At 45.1% G+C, this 17,109-nt stretch overlaps 2 protein-coding genes and 1 non-coding gene across 3 annotated transcripts; all 3 read right to left on the reverse strand.

The window, feature by feature from the left end:
• Positions 1-1,957: 1,957 nt before the first annotated feature.
• Positions 1,958-6,835, reverse strand: LOC123102877 (NADH-ubiquinone oxidoreductase chain 2-like). Its single transcript, XM_044524337.1, has 2 exons — positions 6,586-6,835; positions 1,958-4,166 (listed from the first exon to the last, which is right to left on the reverse strand). Exons 1-2 carry the CDS (start codon positions 6,737-6,739, stop codon positions 3,571-3,573), a joined length of 750 nt encoding a protein of 249 aa, XP_044380272.1. The 5' UTR covers positions 6,740-6,835; the 3' UTR covers positions 1,958-3,570.
• Positions 6,836-7,381: 546 nt separating this feature from the next.
• TRNAY-GUA (transfer RNA tyrosine (anticodon GUA)) lies at positions 7,382-7,464 on the reverse strand. The gene has a single exon. It is a non-coding gene; the product is annotated as a tRNA-Tyr (tRNA).
• A 712-nt stretch (positions 7,465-8,176) lies between these two features.
• Positions 8,177-8,779, reverse strand: LOC123102878 (NADH dehydrogenase [ubiquinone] iron-sulfur protein 3-like). Its single transcript, XM_044524338.1, has one exon. The coding sequence runs from the start codon at positions 8,715-8,717 to the stop codon at positions 8,208-8,210; it is 510 nt and encodes a 169-aa protein (XP_044380273.1). The 5' UTR covers positions 8,718-8,779; the 3' UTR covers positions 8,177-8,207.
• Between the last annotated feature and the right edge of the window lie 8,330 nt (positions 8,780-17,109).

Consider the following 17,109-nt stretch of genomic DNA (forward strand, 5'->3'; position numbering starts at 1 on the left):
TCCGCTTGGGACTGATAGAAAACAACATATCTTTTCCCTCCCGACCCCTATAAAAATCTAGTGGAAAACGATTTTACATCCATCATAGATTGAGTATAACCAGTGTCTTTCATTCATTAGTAAGTAACACTGGCATAACACTGGCATTAGAAGTTGTATAAATTATGAATCTATACATTATGAATCAATATACATTATGTAGTGATCTACATTATGAATTTATACATTATGACACCCGCATAAGTTTAGTAGGAATGTAATTAAACAAAAGACACTGGCATAACACTAGCATAACCAGAAAGAGGGAAAGTGTTGAAAATCTAGTGGAAAGAGGGATAACATGCTCCATTTGAACTTGTCCACACTGGCATAACCAGTATCTCCCCGGAACTAAGAGGCATGGATACCCATCTTTATCGATTCAAAGAAATGAATAAGTATCAGCGAGGCGGGGAATACGGGCCCGGTAGAGATAGGGATGATCGGCAAGCGCTACGAGCGGGGCCGATGTTTCGTGTTGTCGGTGGCCATCGGATTGTTCAGCGTGCCCATGCGGATCCCTACCAATGTCCTAGACTACAAGTTCGACAAACTTCCGGCTTGGGTCAGGATACAAAGTTACCCGGGATGGGCTTGCCCTCTGGATCACGCTGGGTCCTTGCTTGTTCCAACGTCATGCTAGGAATGTATCACGTGCCCATGCAAACCAAAGGAAAGCAGATACAACTATTACAGATCCTAGTCCTATTTCCCATCAGAACATAAGGGAGTGGGCTTCCTTTGTAACAGCTCTGTTCTGGTCGTGGCTCACCTCACTGGACCAACGCTTCTGGTCGGAAGCTGGTCGATCGCCTGGTCGGCAACCGGCACAACACCCTTGCCAGTGGGATTTCTATTGGTTTTCGGACTATGCACAATGAAAGTTTCCAAAAAAGGAGAGCTCTAAAAACAGCGTTCTACGGGGAGAATGTGATTTTTGTATACTTTGACCCCATACTGGCATGAAACTGATCAGAAAAAGGACCTCAAAAACACCCATTTATTAGGGGAATGTGAAAATTGATGGTTTTCGCCCATACTGGCATGAAACTTTCTCTTTTATTGAGCTCAAAAACAGGCAGAGGGAGATTAGAAAAAGTGTCAAATCCAATAGAACAGAGAACGATGGCCCAAACAGAACAACTTACTTCCTCTATCCGAGTTGGCAATCAATATCAAGATCAGAGCGCCAGAGCAATGAAACAACAAGTCCACCGTCCCTTCACCAGCCAAAGAAAGGAGAAGACTAAGCAGCTCAATAGGGTCTCGAGTACGACTATAGTACCAAAGCTTGGTGCTTCTACCAGTCAAGCAATTACCATGGGTGGATATTCAATAGAAAGCCTACTTGAGTAGGTCAAACAGCGGAGATCTCTCAGTTCCAATGGCTGGATCTCAGAATCGCGTAGATGGGTAGAAGTAATGGGCAAACACACCTAAGTTAGAGATTTCAACTACTACGGTAGTGATGGGGTGCCTGTTTACCTAAGTAGGCCTAGTTCTTTCTATAATGAGCATTCGCGTCCGGGGACTTTGATCCAACTTCAGCCGATGGGGAAACGGCAAGGGATGCACCGGTATCTGGACACGTGATGGACCCAGTAGTAAATATTCCTTTGTGGAAGGCTTTGGTTATACCTGGGTGGCAAAGCGAAGTTTCTGGTGGGTAGGTGTCTAAAACAACCCTCTGCAAGGAAGCACACCCGTATCAATCCTTTAATCGGAGACTAGACAAGTGTTAGGAAGGACAAAGGAGACAGACAGAATTTACATCAGAAAAAAGGACTTTTTGAAGTTTGAGTGAGGATAATTGTCTTAAATTTCGGAGAATCGGCTGAAAAAACGCGGAATTGTCTTCGCCTTTGTAAGCGAAAATGTCCAGTAAAGCCTATCTCGCTTTTAGCCTTCATGGTGAATGGCCCACCCTTTCTTTGAACCTTGTCAATGATCGAACGAACTTACAGATATGAACTGAGTGCCATTTGATGAGTAAGATCGAACAAGGGAGAGGGATATGGAAAGGATGAAGTAATGAAAGAGGAAGTCATTGCTAGTAGTAACGACTTGTCACGATCCATTGGTTCATATAGAATCCATGTCCTAGGTCTATCAAAAAACATTCTTTTCGCTAAGCATATATAATAAAATAGAGTGAAAGGGTCCACCCCGAAACCAAGGGGGTACTAACTAACAGCTGAGTCCTCTCCGAACCGCAGGAGATAGTTGCCCATCATACGGCTCACCAACTTCACTTGCCTCTAAGGGGGGCTCGCTCCGGGCAGGTTCGGATCACTTACTATACACGGCCCTACGAAGGGGTTAGGAGCGTTTTCAAGATGATTCTTTCTTTGTCGAGACGAAAAAGGAACCCATCTTTTCGATTGAAAAATGTGAGTCTGTTTTGCCCACTTTATCCGTCCCCCTCTATCAAAATGATCAAAAAGGCATTTCAAATGCTTCTTATTCCCGTGTTTGATCTTATCCATCTCTGCCCCGCTTCCATGTGGGCAGAGACCCCTGTAGAGAATGAAGAGGAGCCAAGGATCTTACTCTCAAGAGTGCTTCGATAGGCTCCACTCTCTCCCCTGAATAAGTCAGGCTCCGTTAGCCTGGGCTGAGATGGGGATAACGAGTCGACGATTGAAGCCCCCAACGTTCTGCCAGACACTGGACATGGGTAAGCTCTGTAAATGTGTAGAGCCAAGTGTAGTGTGGTGTAGTAGTAGGCACTTCTAGGCCCCTTCCCGGCTACTAGATCACTCCAGTGCTTCGGGTACTACGGACCCTCTGCCATCCATTGCAGCAGAGCCGTTTCATGAGTGGGGGGGCTAAGCGCAGTTCTTTGAATCAAAGGTTTCATGAAATCGAAATCGATTCTTTTTTAGATATCTGGATAGATAGATGGATCTATCTTTCTATTCAGATATCTTTTGCAATCAGCCCCAAATCCTTGATTTGGCCAGGAAACAAAGCACTGCTTTGGGCCCAGGAAGCGAAGGGAATGAGCTCGGCTGCTTCTCCCCCACACTTCTTTATTTCTTCGTGCCCCTTCCGCATGCGCTTCGCACGCCATTGGCGCTTTGCTCTCCTCTTATTTCATCATTGGAGGGTTCGGATGGACTTCGCCGTTCTTTCCCAACGAAAATGGAAAGGGCTGTATCACATCGAGATGTCGATTCGTTTTCCGCCCCAAATGAGATGGGGAATTAGTCACCTCTGTCCCTTCATCTTTTTGAAAGGAATCGAGGCCCGGCCCGGCTCGCGTCGTTCCAACAACCGACGGGGAGCACCTCAGTATACGATCGCACACAGTAACTGGGAGTCCTATTACACCTAAGGCCAACTTCCATTCACCAAACCCAGGTTCATCTCGTGTAGTGATTGTGGACTCGTACAAGGATATGGAGTCAACGGTTGATGTATCAGACTCGACCGTGTCTTTCGTAGCATGCATTCCCATCTGTGTTGCAACTGATTCGGTAAGCTACGTGTCTGGTGCACGGAAAACTGCCTTCGGTCTCCCAACCTTACTCATGGCAACCTTCCTGCCGCCCAACGACCTATAACGCTAGTCACTACTCCCACTGGGGCTAGGAAGTAAGCCCCACAACCCACAGCGGCGAAGAACAAATAGAATTTGCTACAAAAGCCGGCTAACGGGGGTATTCCTGCGTATGAGAACATTGTAATGGAGAAGGTCATAGCCGAAATAGGATTCATTTTGGCTAGAGCGCCCAAATCCACTATATATTTGACACGGGTTTGCCGTAATGCTGGAACTATGGCGAATGCATCTATCGTCATTGATGCATAAATAAATATACCAATTAGTAGTGATTGAATTCCTTCTATGGTTCCACATGAGAAACCAGTACGAATATAACCTACATGTCCAATCGAACTATGAGCTAGAGGTCTTTTGACTTTCGTTTGGGCCATGGCAGCCAGTGCTCCTAAGATCATAGAAGCAATGCTGCAGAAAAAGAAGATTTGTTGTAATGTACCCCCATAGGAAGCAACAATAGAAACACGTGACATATTTGCAGAAATAGAGATTTTAGGCGCAATAGAAAGGAATGCTGTCACCGGGGTGGGTGAACCCTCATAGATATCAGGTGCCCACATATATAGAGTCAAAAGAGAGATTGAGTCCGAGGGAGAGGGGGGTTTTCTTGGGGCTCGAGAGATTGAATAGATAGGGCCCCACAAGTTGTTAATTCGCCGCTGGGGAATTCACACAAAAGGGAAGGACTTATTCTCAACGAAAAAAGTGCTCTCTGAATCGAACGTGAAAGTTGTTTTCCATCAGACGGCTGTTCACGTAACTCCACTCTCGGCTTGGATTATATATCCATTTGGTCCGCTCTCGGCCATTCCACACGCTGCCTAGCAGAGACGTGGTTATCTGAAGTGGATTCTCTCTTTTGTAGTAGATGCCGAACCTGCTGCTCAGTGGGCGGGCGCAGCAGCTACATGGACCCCTTTCTTTATGTTGTTGCCAGCGCTTTCCCGGGCCGAGCCGGAATTCTTTATTAGAACGTCGACAGGCAAAGCCCGAAGGAAGGCTGCTATCCCCTCGGCCTTCTTCCTTTTCGATGAAAAACAAATCGACATCTCAATCTCCGAAAGCGTTTTCCTTACCCAGCTAATATCCCCCCCTTCGTCGAGCCTTTCCTTTAGTGGTAAGGGATATGCACCTTATCTGAACGTCGGCAGGCATTCCGGAATTCTCCTTTTTTGGCCCCGGGTGAACATAGGCTCAAACATGATTGGAGGGGTCCTAGCTACGCCATGCGTTCAATAAAAAAAGCAAGCCTCTGGGAAGCTGCAGGGATTACAAAAAGAGGGTGCTTTCCTGTGTTGCACTGAAAAAAGGACAAAGGAGAAGACGCTCTTCGACTTTCTTTCTTCCTCCCGCGCCCGCCTAAGCCCGGCCCGCGTTAGAGGGGAAGATTAGCAAAGCGGAAAAAGACAGAGGGAGGGGGAGCTGCATCTTATTCTCTTCGCGAGAACTTCAGGATCGGAGAAGCATTCGGAAGGGGCTAGGCCTTCATTTCGTTGGCAGAAGCAGAAACGATCCAATCCATTCGGGGCTTCGGGGAACCCAAAAACAAACTCTGTTTACTTTTTTCATAGATAGATGATATATATAGGAATAATATATACATTCCTTTACTTTAGATGTCTATGTATCTATTTTGGAATCATCTCCCGATTCTCTTTTTTTCTAATTCGCACTGCTCTTTCTCTCTAAATTGCATCAAAGAAAATAGAGAGAGAGAGAGAGAGAGAGAGAGCAGATGGATCCTATCCCCTATAACGAACACTCATTCCTATCTATTGATAGAAAAGAAAGATCTTCGTCACGGACTTTTTCTTTGTTCTTTTTTTTTAGATTGAAGGAATTCCTCATATCCAAGGCAGCTCCCCACAAACACCCCACCCATATGACTATGCCCCCTTTTGAATCGACAGTAGATTGGGCTTCATAGCTACTTTCATTCTAAAGACGAATATTAGTCAATAGGCAGGCTTCTTTCAGTAGAAAACATATTCATTTTCACCGGGCTCCGCGCACCTTTGGTACTTCTGGAGGGCAAGCAGTTTTATAGTGACTTCTTTCTTAGGGTAGGGCGACGAATACTTCCAATTCCGGAAAGGTCATTGGGTCGCCTTTGGAAGCTAAAGCGAAAGTTGTAGAAAGCCGGGAGAAAAAGTGAAAGCATGCTCGAAACGGCCTATACCCTAACCCTCGGAAGCGAAGACACAAAGCGTCACTTTTTTCAAAAGGAAGGAGTTTTTTCTGACTGAATCCATCCATAAAGCCGCCAAGGAAACAAAGTTCGTTCCCTTTCATCAAGTGAGTAAGGTAGGCAAACCACTTAAGCTTTGCCTTAGACTGACGGAACAAAGCTAAGAAGTAGGCTGAATGGAAAAAGGAAAGGGACAAGGGCGGTCATCGCTTGGCGCGAAGGCTGCTGGTTCGGTACAGTACTAAAGGTCCTCGGACTTCCAGGCGGTTTTTCTTTTGGGCTGCTGTGAACCCTTGGATCTCGCCAATACAGCCTCTTATGGTTTTCGTTACCGAGATATATTTTCTTTTTTCCCAGGGATTTTTTGGGTAATCAGCTCCCATGCTGCAAACAGTTAAATCTGAACCTTGTCGCTCTTCTTTCCTCGTGGGCAGGAAGCACACCAGCAGCGTGCGTTGCGTGATTCCACTGTGTTTTTTGCACTTGACTGGGTGGACAGTTGGCCGTAAGATAACTTCGATTCGCCCGGCCAGCAGGCGGGCGGCGTGCTTATCTTGTGTGACAACACTACAGAGCGAGTAGCTCTTCTAGTCGGGCAGCTGTGTGACAACACTCCTGAGAAAGCGGCGCTTTTGTGTAACATGCTATGGTCTCAACGCCCTTACGAGGTAGTGATGGGTTTCACGCGCTCTAAGCCCGGCCCGCGCGCAGTTTGGAGGATTGGCCGCTATCTGAGCGGTACCACCCACCCTACCCTACTACCTATAGGGGGTCGTCCGTCCTACAACCGCCCGAAAAGGAACTGCAGTAATCTTGAATAGGAATCCTACAGCGATAAAAAGAATCCCCATAAAAATACCACTAGATCGAGCACCAGTGATTTCGTATCCGGTCAAAATCTTGGCTAATTGATCGAAGTGGGTAGCTCCAGTAGACCCATAGATCATGGAACAAATAGGGTGGGTAGGCCCAACCACCACACTACACGTATAGACGCGAACCCCCCTCCTTACCGTACGTGCGACTCTCACTGCATACGGCTCGCACAAAGACTCCAAAATCCATCCCGAGCTTTTTATTCCACCTCTCCCTCCTCTCCAATCCTCGATCAAACTAGCCTTCCCCAGCAAAAAAACGTATCCGCTTTAGCAACAAAGCGCTCATCCCTTGCTTGTTCTTGAGCGCGCAAGGCGCTCAAGACGGTGATTCTTGCTTAAAAAAGGGCTAAAGCACTCCAGCTTCGAAGTTGGAGTTTGCAACTTCAAAACTACAGGTTTTAGCCCTCCTGTTGGGTGGGCGCTTCCTTCGTCTATCGTATGTCTCGCTTGGCTTCGTCCCGAACCAAGGAGGCATGATGGCGGGCGCGTGCGTGTGCCGACTGCAGAGACTACAAGCCGATGCCGGAAGCGACTCGCTTCTATTCTCGATTGGATATAGATGGGGAATCTCTATAGATCGTCTTTTTTCGACAATCTCTCTAAAAACCATACGAGAAAATTGCACTTCACGGCACGGCAAAAAAAAGAGCTTCGCTCGGTTGGCCCTCCTAGGCTTCCGCCTACTTTCTCTTCTCTTAAGTCTACAACAAGTGGGAGAGGCAGGATTCGAACCTACGTAGAAAACCTTCAACAGATTTACAGTCTGTCGCTTTTGACCGCTCGGCCACTCTCCCCTTCCCGGGGATACGCCCTCCTCAAACAAAGGGTTCCTGAATAAGAAGGATGGCGGCCTTCGTTCTTAAGTTAAGAAGAGCAGATGGAACTATTAGATTTGCTAGCGTTCCGGGAGAATAAATAAGGTCATTTAGTAAGTTCATAACAATTTATGTAAAGCAAGGGGAAAAGCTTCTACGACAGCTTCCCCCTCATTGCCATCGTCGGCCTTCCCCAGCTCCCCTCCTTCGTCGCTTCTGGCTAAGCATCTTTCGGCGGAGGAAAGGAGGCGACTAGTCGCTTCTGGCGAAGCAGCGAGTTCAAGAGCAAGTGAATGAACGAGCAGCGAGTGAAGTGCAACAGTCGTAAGTAAGGCTCGCCATGTTCCTAAAAGGAGTGACCATCTTTTCTTCCCTTCTACTGACACTGAGCGAGCAGCAAGCATAGGCAATAGTTTCCGTAGGGGTGGGGCGCAAGCAAGCGTTTTCAGGCTCCGCTAGCTAGCGTACTCTTCTGCTATCAATGAAACCGAAATAAAAAACCAGTGCCCTTTTGTATAGATCGAGACGCAGTACTTTTTCTTTACTTCTTCCATACTAGGAAGAATGGAAGGAAATCCTTCGATAACACTTTTTCCTTATTTGAAGAAATGATATCCGACGCCCGTGGAAACTCTTTAATTTCAAAAAAGTTCTTCTTCTTAAGAAGCAAATAGCATTTCTTATTGATTTGTCTCCTGGACTAGACCTATGTAGATTCGGAATTATCCGTTGCTACGCTGTTCCCAAGGACTAGCAAAATCGAAATAGCGAAATTCTTGGGTCATCTCAATGGGTTCAAAAACCACATGTTTCTCTGGATCATCATAGCGTACTTCCACATATCCACTCAGAGGAAAGTCTTTTCGTAATGGATGACCCTCGAAACCATAATCTGTTGATATACGGCGTAAATCCGGATGATTGATGGAAGAAACACCAGACATATCCCATACTTCTCGCTCCCACCGGCCGGCTGATGGAAATAGACTGACTACCGGAGATATTCGTGTTACTTCGTCTGCACTTGTTTGTACACGAATGCGTGAGTTATACCGAGTACTCAGTAAATTATGGACAACTTCAAATCTTTGTTTTCGAGAGGGATGATCCACTCCGCAAATATCGATCAAAACTTGAACCCTTGTATAGGTATGCCATTTTAGAAAGCACAACAATGGAAATGGGTAGTCAGTATTGGTATAAGATCTATTCCCATGTTCCGATCTTTTCATTTTATGTACCTATTTCTTGGGTAAAATCTCCCAACTATATTGGAAAATGGATTGGTTATCCATAAATGAAAATAAAGAAAGCTTTATTTTGGTTCCGCTTCTTGCTCTAAGAAGAAAGACTTGTCGGAAATCGCCGGTTGGGTTGGTCCGACCAAGAAAGGCATGGGAGTGGAGAGGCAGAAGTGAAAGACTGGCTACCAATAAAGATCCAAAACTGCACACTTTATATAGTTATGTATCCAGGATCGGCTGCATGCTCTAGTGTTGAATCGGGTATAGAACCCAGGATGCTTGGTTACAATTCCGAATCCGCTAAACCATCGCTCGGGGAAAAGTATTATACAGAGCATTAGTACTTATTCTGATCCTTTCCTTATATTTAGATTCTAGTAGTTTATTTCAGTCGTATTCGTATCCTTACTGCGGTTTAGTAAGGGTAACAAATAAAAGTATGCAGGTTCTATTTTATTGTTCCGAGACATATGATGATAGCATTGAGAATGAGAAATATTTGCAAAATGCACGTATTATTAAGGAGTTCTGGAACGATTACTATGCTAAGCTGTTGGATATTGACAAAACGAAAAAGACTTCTAATGTTGATATGTATCAGGATGATGTATAGGCTTGATCGAGTGCCTTACCTGAAATCGACGATATAAAGTGGGCTCTTTAGCTTGCTCCGACAGAGGTCTCCTTCTCCCTTAGCAGCGAGACCAGTCCCTACCTCTTTTCAATCAATCTTTCATACCGTATGCCTTTTCTACGCCTAAAACAAGTTCATGTCTCTCCTCTCTGAAGTCGGACCTTATTGAAAAGTAGTACGCTTTCTTTCGTGGTGTTCAGGATCCCATGCTTTGTAGTTCACGCATGGCTTTCTCTAACGAAGCTAATGCCGAATTAAAGACCTTAAACGGAAAGACACAGGAGGTGGCGAAAATCGAAAAAAGAGAAAGAGCTTACAAACTTCTCTGAACCCGGTAGCCAGCGGAGCCCTTATTCATGGGTTAGGGACTAGCATTGAACAAAGTTGGTGACAGCCGAAGAAAAAGTGAAAGGGCAAGTAAATAATCTAAACATGCGGGTAAGTAGCAAAAAAAGAATAAAAGTAACGTGCCCTACCTGTTAGTAAAGTAAGGCCTTCCAGAGCCTATCTAACACAGACATACACGCGGATGAGGACACAGAAATAAATGGACGTCGATCCGGTACTGAAATTGCATAGCAAAAAATGCAATATGTTCATACTTGATGAAACGCACATCATCCAATTCATGATTTAAGAACAAGAGAACGAGATATTGACTTTTTTTACATCTGTAACTACATTCTCACATTTCTTTTTTGATCTCATGACTTTTTATGCGATCAGAAAACGAATGAGATCAGAAAGATAGGCGGACGACTTGACCATAAGGTCGGATGTTTCCGTGAGCAGTAAGCAGCGGATCTCCCCTTTTGGGGGGAAAGCTGGTGGCCCTTTTGGCGTGTTAATTCTTTCGACGGGGCGGCCTTCTTCGTTCGGTAGATCCGGTCGAGGTGGTTTTCGTTTACCAGCGCGTAGGTGGTCTAAGTTCCTATGACCGAGTCTTTCTGGCCCCTGTGAACATATTTTCTTAATGTATTAAAGAGGGCGTCTCTAACCGGTGAAAAGTGGTAGGTGTCCACTAACGGCTATTCTTGGCTCGGCTCCGATAACGCAATTCCGGGAGGAGTCGGTAGTTGGGCACTGGATCCCTTCGGACCTGGAGAACGTGTGACACTGGGTCGGGGTTTGGTGAACCAACAGGTCGCTCCTTTAGTTGAAGTATCAGGCCCCTTTTTCGTTGCCTAGGTTACACCTTCGGAATACCCCAGACGGGGATTTCGCTCTATTCCCCCCAATCTTCACTTTACGCCATGCCGACTCTCATCGTGGAATTAGACCAAGGGTCGAAGACCCATACCATAGGACCCCGTCTCCCGTATCTTATCTTTCGCACATAGGAGATCGAGACACAGCCTTAGGGCTATGGGGAAAGTGGATCGATTGCCCTAGAATTACAACTACGTAGAGGGTCTCTACAAGTCTATAAATAAGTTCCAAAAAATTGATCGGTAGTAGTCCGGTCGCACCCGAACAATAATACCAGAGGGAAATGCACCTAAGATCAAATATTTTGAGCCGGCTTCCGTGGAAAATTCAGACTTTCTTTTTGATGATGCGATCACATAAAAACATAAACTTTGAAGCTCAATAGCTAAATACATGGCAATTAAATCATGAGCCGGGATCATTAAGAGCATACTGCGAGTAGGAAGTGGAATTAATACAATGAATTCAGAAGCATCAAACCTCTCTTTTTCGAAAAAATCGAAACACATCGAAATGGTACCAGCCGTACTTAATAATAGAAGGATTTGGCACAAATATGTAAAATTGTCCCTCCTAAAAAAATTATTCCAGAATAAATGGGCAATAGTTAGGAGAGGTGCGCCAGCGGCGAGCAGAAGCAAGGTTATTAGATACCGAAGGAAAGCCCGGCCAGAACCACACATGCAAGTTTCCCTGCATGTGGCTCGTCCGTGATAACTTCTTCAGATTTGCGTGAACTAGCGGACCGATCACTAAGTGGTTAGTACCTCCAGCATGAGCGAACCTTTTCAGAACTGGTTAGGAATGGGCACCACTATCCCAGCCCGGATCCAGCCAGGTTCTATTGATCATGTCCCCTTCCCAATAGTTGTATCTTGTCTTGGGGCGTCTTTCTTTGGCTTTACTATCAAGCCAGACGCGGCGCCCTTTTGCATTATCATCTACCGCCCTTTCTTTCCTCCCGTCCCTTCACGCATGAAGATCGTCGTATGTATGTTCGACTTTGGTTGCCGGTGCAATAGAATTGGCGGGAGTATATTATGGCAGGATCAGTCACCTGGGCAAACCAAAACCCTCCTCCAAGAAGAATTGTGCTATGCGCCCCCCCCGATATCCCTATAGAGCGAAAGAGCTGCCTGGTGATCCCTAGGTTGCAGCACGTCCGGTCGTTAACTCCTCGCTAGCTGCCACCGTTTCTAGGACCGACCGACGCCTCACCTGCATGCACAGGTACCTACGTAGTGTAGTGTCGGTCGCACATTCATAATAGCGTTCGGACTCATGTGCCTTCCTGAACCAGGGGAATTCCCTTGCTCCTGCTGCGTACGATTAGCCGGCCTTGCGGCGGCAAAAGGATTAGGACGTCCCCCCATGCTAAGGTTCCCTGCGGTCCGGCCGCATTAGGTTAGGGAGCTGGGCGATAATAGCTCCTCCGCATCCCAAGCGCGCTGCCCTCCTAGGCGCGCAACACTAAGTAATCCAAGCCAACCCACATTACTAACTAACGGTGGATAATCATCTTTCTTAGAGGTACTAAATACAACTCCATGAATGAGCAAAATGAAGGTTGCGTTAATGATAAAGATCTCTGGGGAAACCGCTAAAAAAAGATTGAACATGTGGTTCCGAGTTTCGATAACTTCTTCTACTTTCATTTCCTCCGTCTTCCAAATCGCAGAGTTAATTCAAAAGCCTAGGTGTTATTACTGAGCTGGTGCTCTTTTTTCTCTAATTCCCTTCTCAGATCCTCCGACTACTCCTCCTTATCCTACTCACTCGAAGTTTCGTTGGTCATTTATTGTTTTTTTAGCCTCTTTGACAAAGTTAGTAAGAAGAAAAACCTCGATCTTCAGTACACTTCACACCCACACAATCTCTATTTGAAACTAACATTCCATTTCCAGATAACGAGCGATCGCTCAGCAATGATACCGCGCCGGACGAAGTACCTATCCCCGGGGACCACACTTTTTTACTTGTTTCCTTTTTTTCTTTCTATACGAAATTCAAACGATTTCGTTTGTGTTCATGTTGGCGATTTCAGATGTGAATGAGGACGGTCGTCTCCCCTTCCTACGGGTTCCCCAGTGACACATCAACCACGCCCCTTCCTTTTCTCCGATCATAAATAACCCGATCTCTTTCTTTCTAATTCATCCCCTTCTTTCTAATTCAAAAAAGAAAGGGGGGGGGGGGCGTAAGGCAGGCTCGCAACTTACAAAGGGCACTCGCTGCTCGCAGGCCTGCTCTTTCTATTATGATTTCTATGTCTATGAAAGCTCCTTTGACTCCAGCCCCATAAGCTATTCTTTCACCTGCACCAGCTCTTGGTCTTTGTCCAGGACAAAGATATCGCAATAGTGGAATAAGGAAGTGCAAGTTGGCGATCGAAGCAAAGGAAAGATCAAGCCGAAGAGGATACCTAGGGCCATCTAAGACGGCTGTAGTAAATAGCTTACACGACTGATCAGGCTCATCAACCTATGGAACCTCACGCTATGTTGCTATGATTCTTTTATCACAAAAGCATGTCGGGCGAAGGAATAAAACGCGTAAAACACTAGCAAGAAGAGACTTGCCAAAGAATTCGATGCCTCACAGGATCCTGCAAAAGCGGAGTCCAAAAAAGCACGAGTCGGGTCGGCGGTTTCAGATTCAGATAGTTCAGTTCAATCATCATCTGACACCTTTCGGTGCCATTCCTTTTGAAACTGGCGTTTCTTTTGTCAAAGAATTCGATGCCCCTGCGAAAAACCGAGTCAAGAAAGAGGTAAGGGCCGGGTCAGAGGCGGAATAGACATTCAAAGCAACCGAACCATAGATCCAGCTTTGCAGGACAAGCATAACGAAAGTGAGCATTTGGCCAGACATTCAAATAAACCCTATATCTAGAAATTCATCATCCCTGTTTGAACGGTCTAAGCATCATATCTTTTTCTTTTCACTTCCGCTGCATCGTCCGGACATCAGAAATAGCTGCATTAGCAGCATCTCGCTACAACTCCCTTGGCAACCCTAGCACCAACAGGAACAACTCAGTTCAAGCTAGCAACAACTAACAATTTCTACTTCCTCGAACAAGAGCTTGCTTTTAGTTCACGTTAGCTACATCCGTTTTAATAGAAAGATGGGAAAGGCTAGGTTAGCAGAAGACTATGCTTGTGCCACAAACTTATTGCTTCAGAGAAGCATTTCTTCAATGAATCTTACTCAGTACAGTATTCATAAGGGACCTGTATCTAAATATTCTATTCTAACATTCCTATTTTGGTTGGAAGTTTCTCAAATGAAAGAGCACAACCCTTTCCGTCACTTCTCTACATACTGGCATTCGGAGCTAGGAGCAGAGAAGAGAAGTCAATCGGAAGAATCGTAAAAGCCTGGAGCTCAAACATTGCGTTCTACACTTTACTTTTGTTTTGTATCTCTGAAACAGGAGTGAAAAGAAATCAGCTCATCCACCGCTAACTAAACAGGGCGAAACTAGCTCTTCTTTGGTTTCCCTGGGTCCAAGTTGGGGCAAAACCTGCTCTTTTCCCGCAAAAAGTCTATCGTACTAGGTGGCGCGACACGCGACATAGGTAGTAAAGTAGTGATTTTGGGCCCAATTCATACTTCTTTTTTGATTGGAATTCTTATCCTAGCTCGGCCTACTCGCGAGATGTTAGCCTTCAGCCTGATTACATAAAGCATAGCACTTCTGATCGATTTGAATATTCCATTCCCTATTTCCTTGAGCGCTTTCACCATTAACCCATGGGTGCCAAGACCATCCCCCGGCTCTTTCTTCTTCTACTTCATATAATAGAACACAAGGATCGAACCTACTTCGCTTTAAGTCTGTTTACTTTTTAACGCCGTCTACGGAGAGACAAGATGAGAGAGGAGAGAGGAAGCTGAACGACAAGAGCTGACGAAGTCCAATCAAGCTGAGGCCTGGAAAGAGTTAAGAAAAAACACCTTCTACCTGCATTGATGGGTGCTCAACGATAGATTCCACATCAAGATAGGCAAAGAGGGATACATCTCGTTTATTACCTCAAAGAAAACAAGAAACATGTCTTTTCTAATCACGAAACACAAGAATAGCATGCATGGGAGAAGGATTTAGGGAAAGGTACACACTGCTTTTTCGGAGTCTATAGGGGAAAGGTACACGATGATTTTTCGGAGTCTATAGGGGAAGATTCCACCAGCCCCAATTGCTTTGGATGAGAGATCGAACCTCCACTCGTTTCTGGTTTCTGCTTTCTCCCTAGGGAAAGAAGATATGATACTTTTCGAAGAATGCAATCCCCGCATTCCGGCCCTGCTCTGCAAATCAACATCTGAAGATCTACGGGTCACCATAGTCTTCTAATCCACTAATAAGATTCCGCGCTCGAGATGATGTGATCTGAACGAAAAGATAGATACATCCGAGCTGCCCAAGGATATGGTCTGGGTACCGATCTGCTAGGATAAGGGCTGTATCACATCGAGATGTCGATTCGTTTTCCACCCCAAATGAGCCCTATAAAAATCTAGTTGGAGAGTTCCGTGATCCAGTGTGGGCTCTACCGGAACAGAGGAATTGGCTCGCTCCTTCGCTCGCTGGGTAAGCATAGAATGCACACCAGTCTGGTATCAAAGCGTATATACTTGAAAAGGAGACTACTTGAACAGATGAAATGGAAGGAAGAAATGAAAGTTCGATCTACCAACGTAGAGTCTGCCCCTCCCAGGAAGAAGAAATTTGCTACTTTGGCTCATCAGTTGGTAAGTCTGTCTATGAAGTTCAGTGCCCAGAAAAGAGAAAAAAAGACCAAAACAAGCTTTTTCAAGCTCTACAAGTCCTATATATATAGTGTTCCACTAGATAGCCGTGTTAAACTAGTCCAGTCTTGCCGAGTGGCCTTATCTTCTGGTTACCTGGTCCGGTACTTCTACTTCGAGAGTGAGTTAGTAAACATGATCAACTTTATGATCCATTTTGAGAAATTGCAATCACAGAATTAGAATGAGTGGGTCTAGAGTCCATCCTCACACAGTTGAAATGCTGCTTCTCCCTTCTCCTTTCCAAAAGAAAGTGGATCTCATAGCCTCTGACAATTCGAAAAGTAGGTCTCAGTCTCATTTTTAGATGCAATTTTCCACCGGAAAGAGAATCCCATATTCTTTAAGCCAAGCCGCCAATCCTCGGGTCAATGCGGAACAGGAAACCATTGCTATTTGAGCAGTTAGAGAATCGAAATTCCACTCATTTAGAAATCGATCGGCGAATGCCAGAGGAAGGATAAGGGGAGCCTACACCAACGTAGTCTTAGCCCTAGAACACATGGAGCTTGGAGCACTGATAATAAGTCTGTCTGATTTTCAAGGAGTTTATGAACAATCACCACATCCATATTGAGGAGAAAGCTCACTCAGGCTACTGAACTTGTAAATACAGTTGCGCTCATGATAGGGATTCCGTTTATGGCATGAGGTGAAGTTAGAAGCATACCTGGATATATACTCATAGTGGCTTCCATACCTATCTCCGGTAGAACTAACAAAATAGAAACCTATGACTAGTAGACTCATACGAAAACTTGAAAGATCTATTTCATTAGAAGAGAAAGTTCACTAATCTATGGCCTAGAAAGCCAAAAGAAATGATCAGTCCAATGACAGAAGGACAGAAGCGCGTTCCCTTCATCCTCAATGTGCGTCCACAGCTTACTCGAGTGCTTGAGATATTCATTTGGTTTAAGGCACCTTCATCGTAGGAAGGAAAAAACCTGGATCCCCGGGCGGATCATTCCCTCTAACAAGCTAAACAAGAGTCCAGGAGCGAGAGAGGAAAATCCAAAGTGCAAATAACATAATATGAAAAAAGAAAAAAGTTCTATTGAGTTGTTCAAAAAAAGGCACTTTAGAAGCGAAAGTAGGCTATTCTCGTAAAGGAATATCATAACGGGCGACTAGGTAATATAGAAGGCCGACCCACCCGAATCTCTTGGTGGCCTTTCCCTCGGCTTCCATCACAGAAGATGTCAGCAATAGCAATCCTTCAGTCAATAGAATCAGTAACTATACTACTTAAATAGTGAAATACCAACCAACACATAAAACAATAACCAGATAGATAGAATGATAACAGGTAATACGAAGATATCAACACAGCCGGAGTCACGAGGCTCGATAATGACCAATGGGTTAGGATCTGAGGAAGCTTAGTTTGGATGATGGAATATTCGCTGTTCTAATTGTTGAGATATTGCAAATCCACTTATCCAACAATTTCAGTCCATTTTCCTACTTTTTCTGCAAGGGGTTCAAGGGGAAAGCATTATTATATCCTTAATATGACTCTCTGTCACATGGATGCTGCTGGGCTGCTACAAAACCCCTATAGTCGAAAAAAAGATCGAAACAGGGATAAAACGTAGGATAACCCAGATCACTCGGACTAGCTGAACTCTCCAGAACAAACACAACCTAGGTGGTTTGACTAACGTTTTGGCACATTAGACTAACCTAAGACAACTCCTGGCTACATTCAGTCCTATCGAG

This window comes from Triticum aestivum, chromosome 5A (genome assembly GCF_018294505.1).
Source record: "Triticum aestivum cultivar Chinese Spring chromosome 5A, IWGSC CS RefSeq v2.1, whole genome shotgun sequence".
NCBI classification, from domain to species: domain Eukaryota; kingdom Viridiplantae; phylum Streptophyta; class Magnoliopsida; order Poales; family Poaceae; genus Triticum; species Triticum aestivum.

What these genes read in the sequence shown, in the direction of transcription:
- LOC123102877 (XM_044524337.1), bottom strand. Translation starts at nt 6,739, where the DNA reads ATGATCTATGGGTCTACTGGAGCTACCCACTTCGATCAATTAGCCAAG. An exon ending in GATTACTGCAGTTCCTTTTC is followed by an intron (nt 4,167 to 6,585) that starts GGGCGGTTGTAG and finishes TTTTGACTCTAT; the next exon opens with ATATGTGGGCACCTGATATC.
- LOC123102878 (XM_044524338.1), bottom strand. Translation starts at nt 8,717, where the DNA reads ATGAAAAGATCGGAACATGGGAATAGATCTTATACCAATACTGACTAC.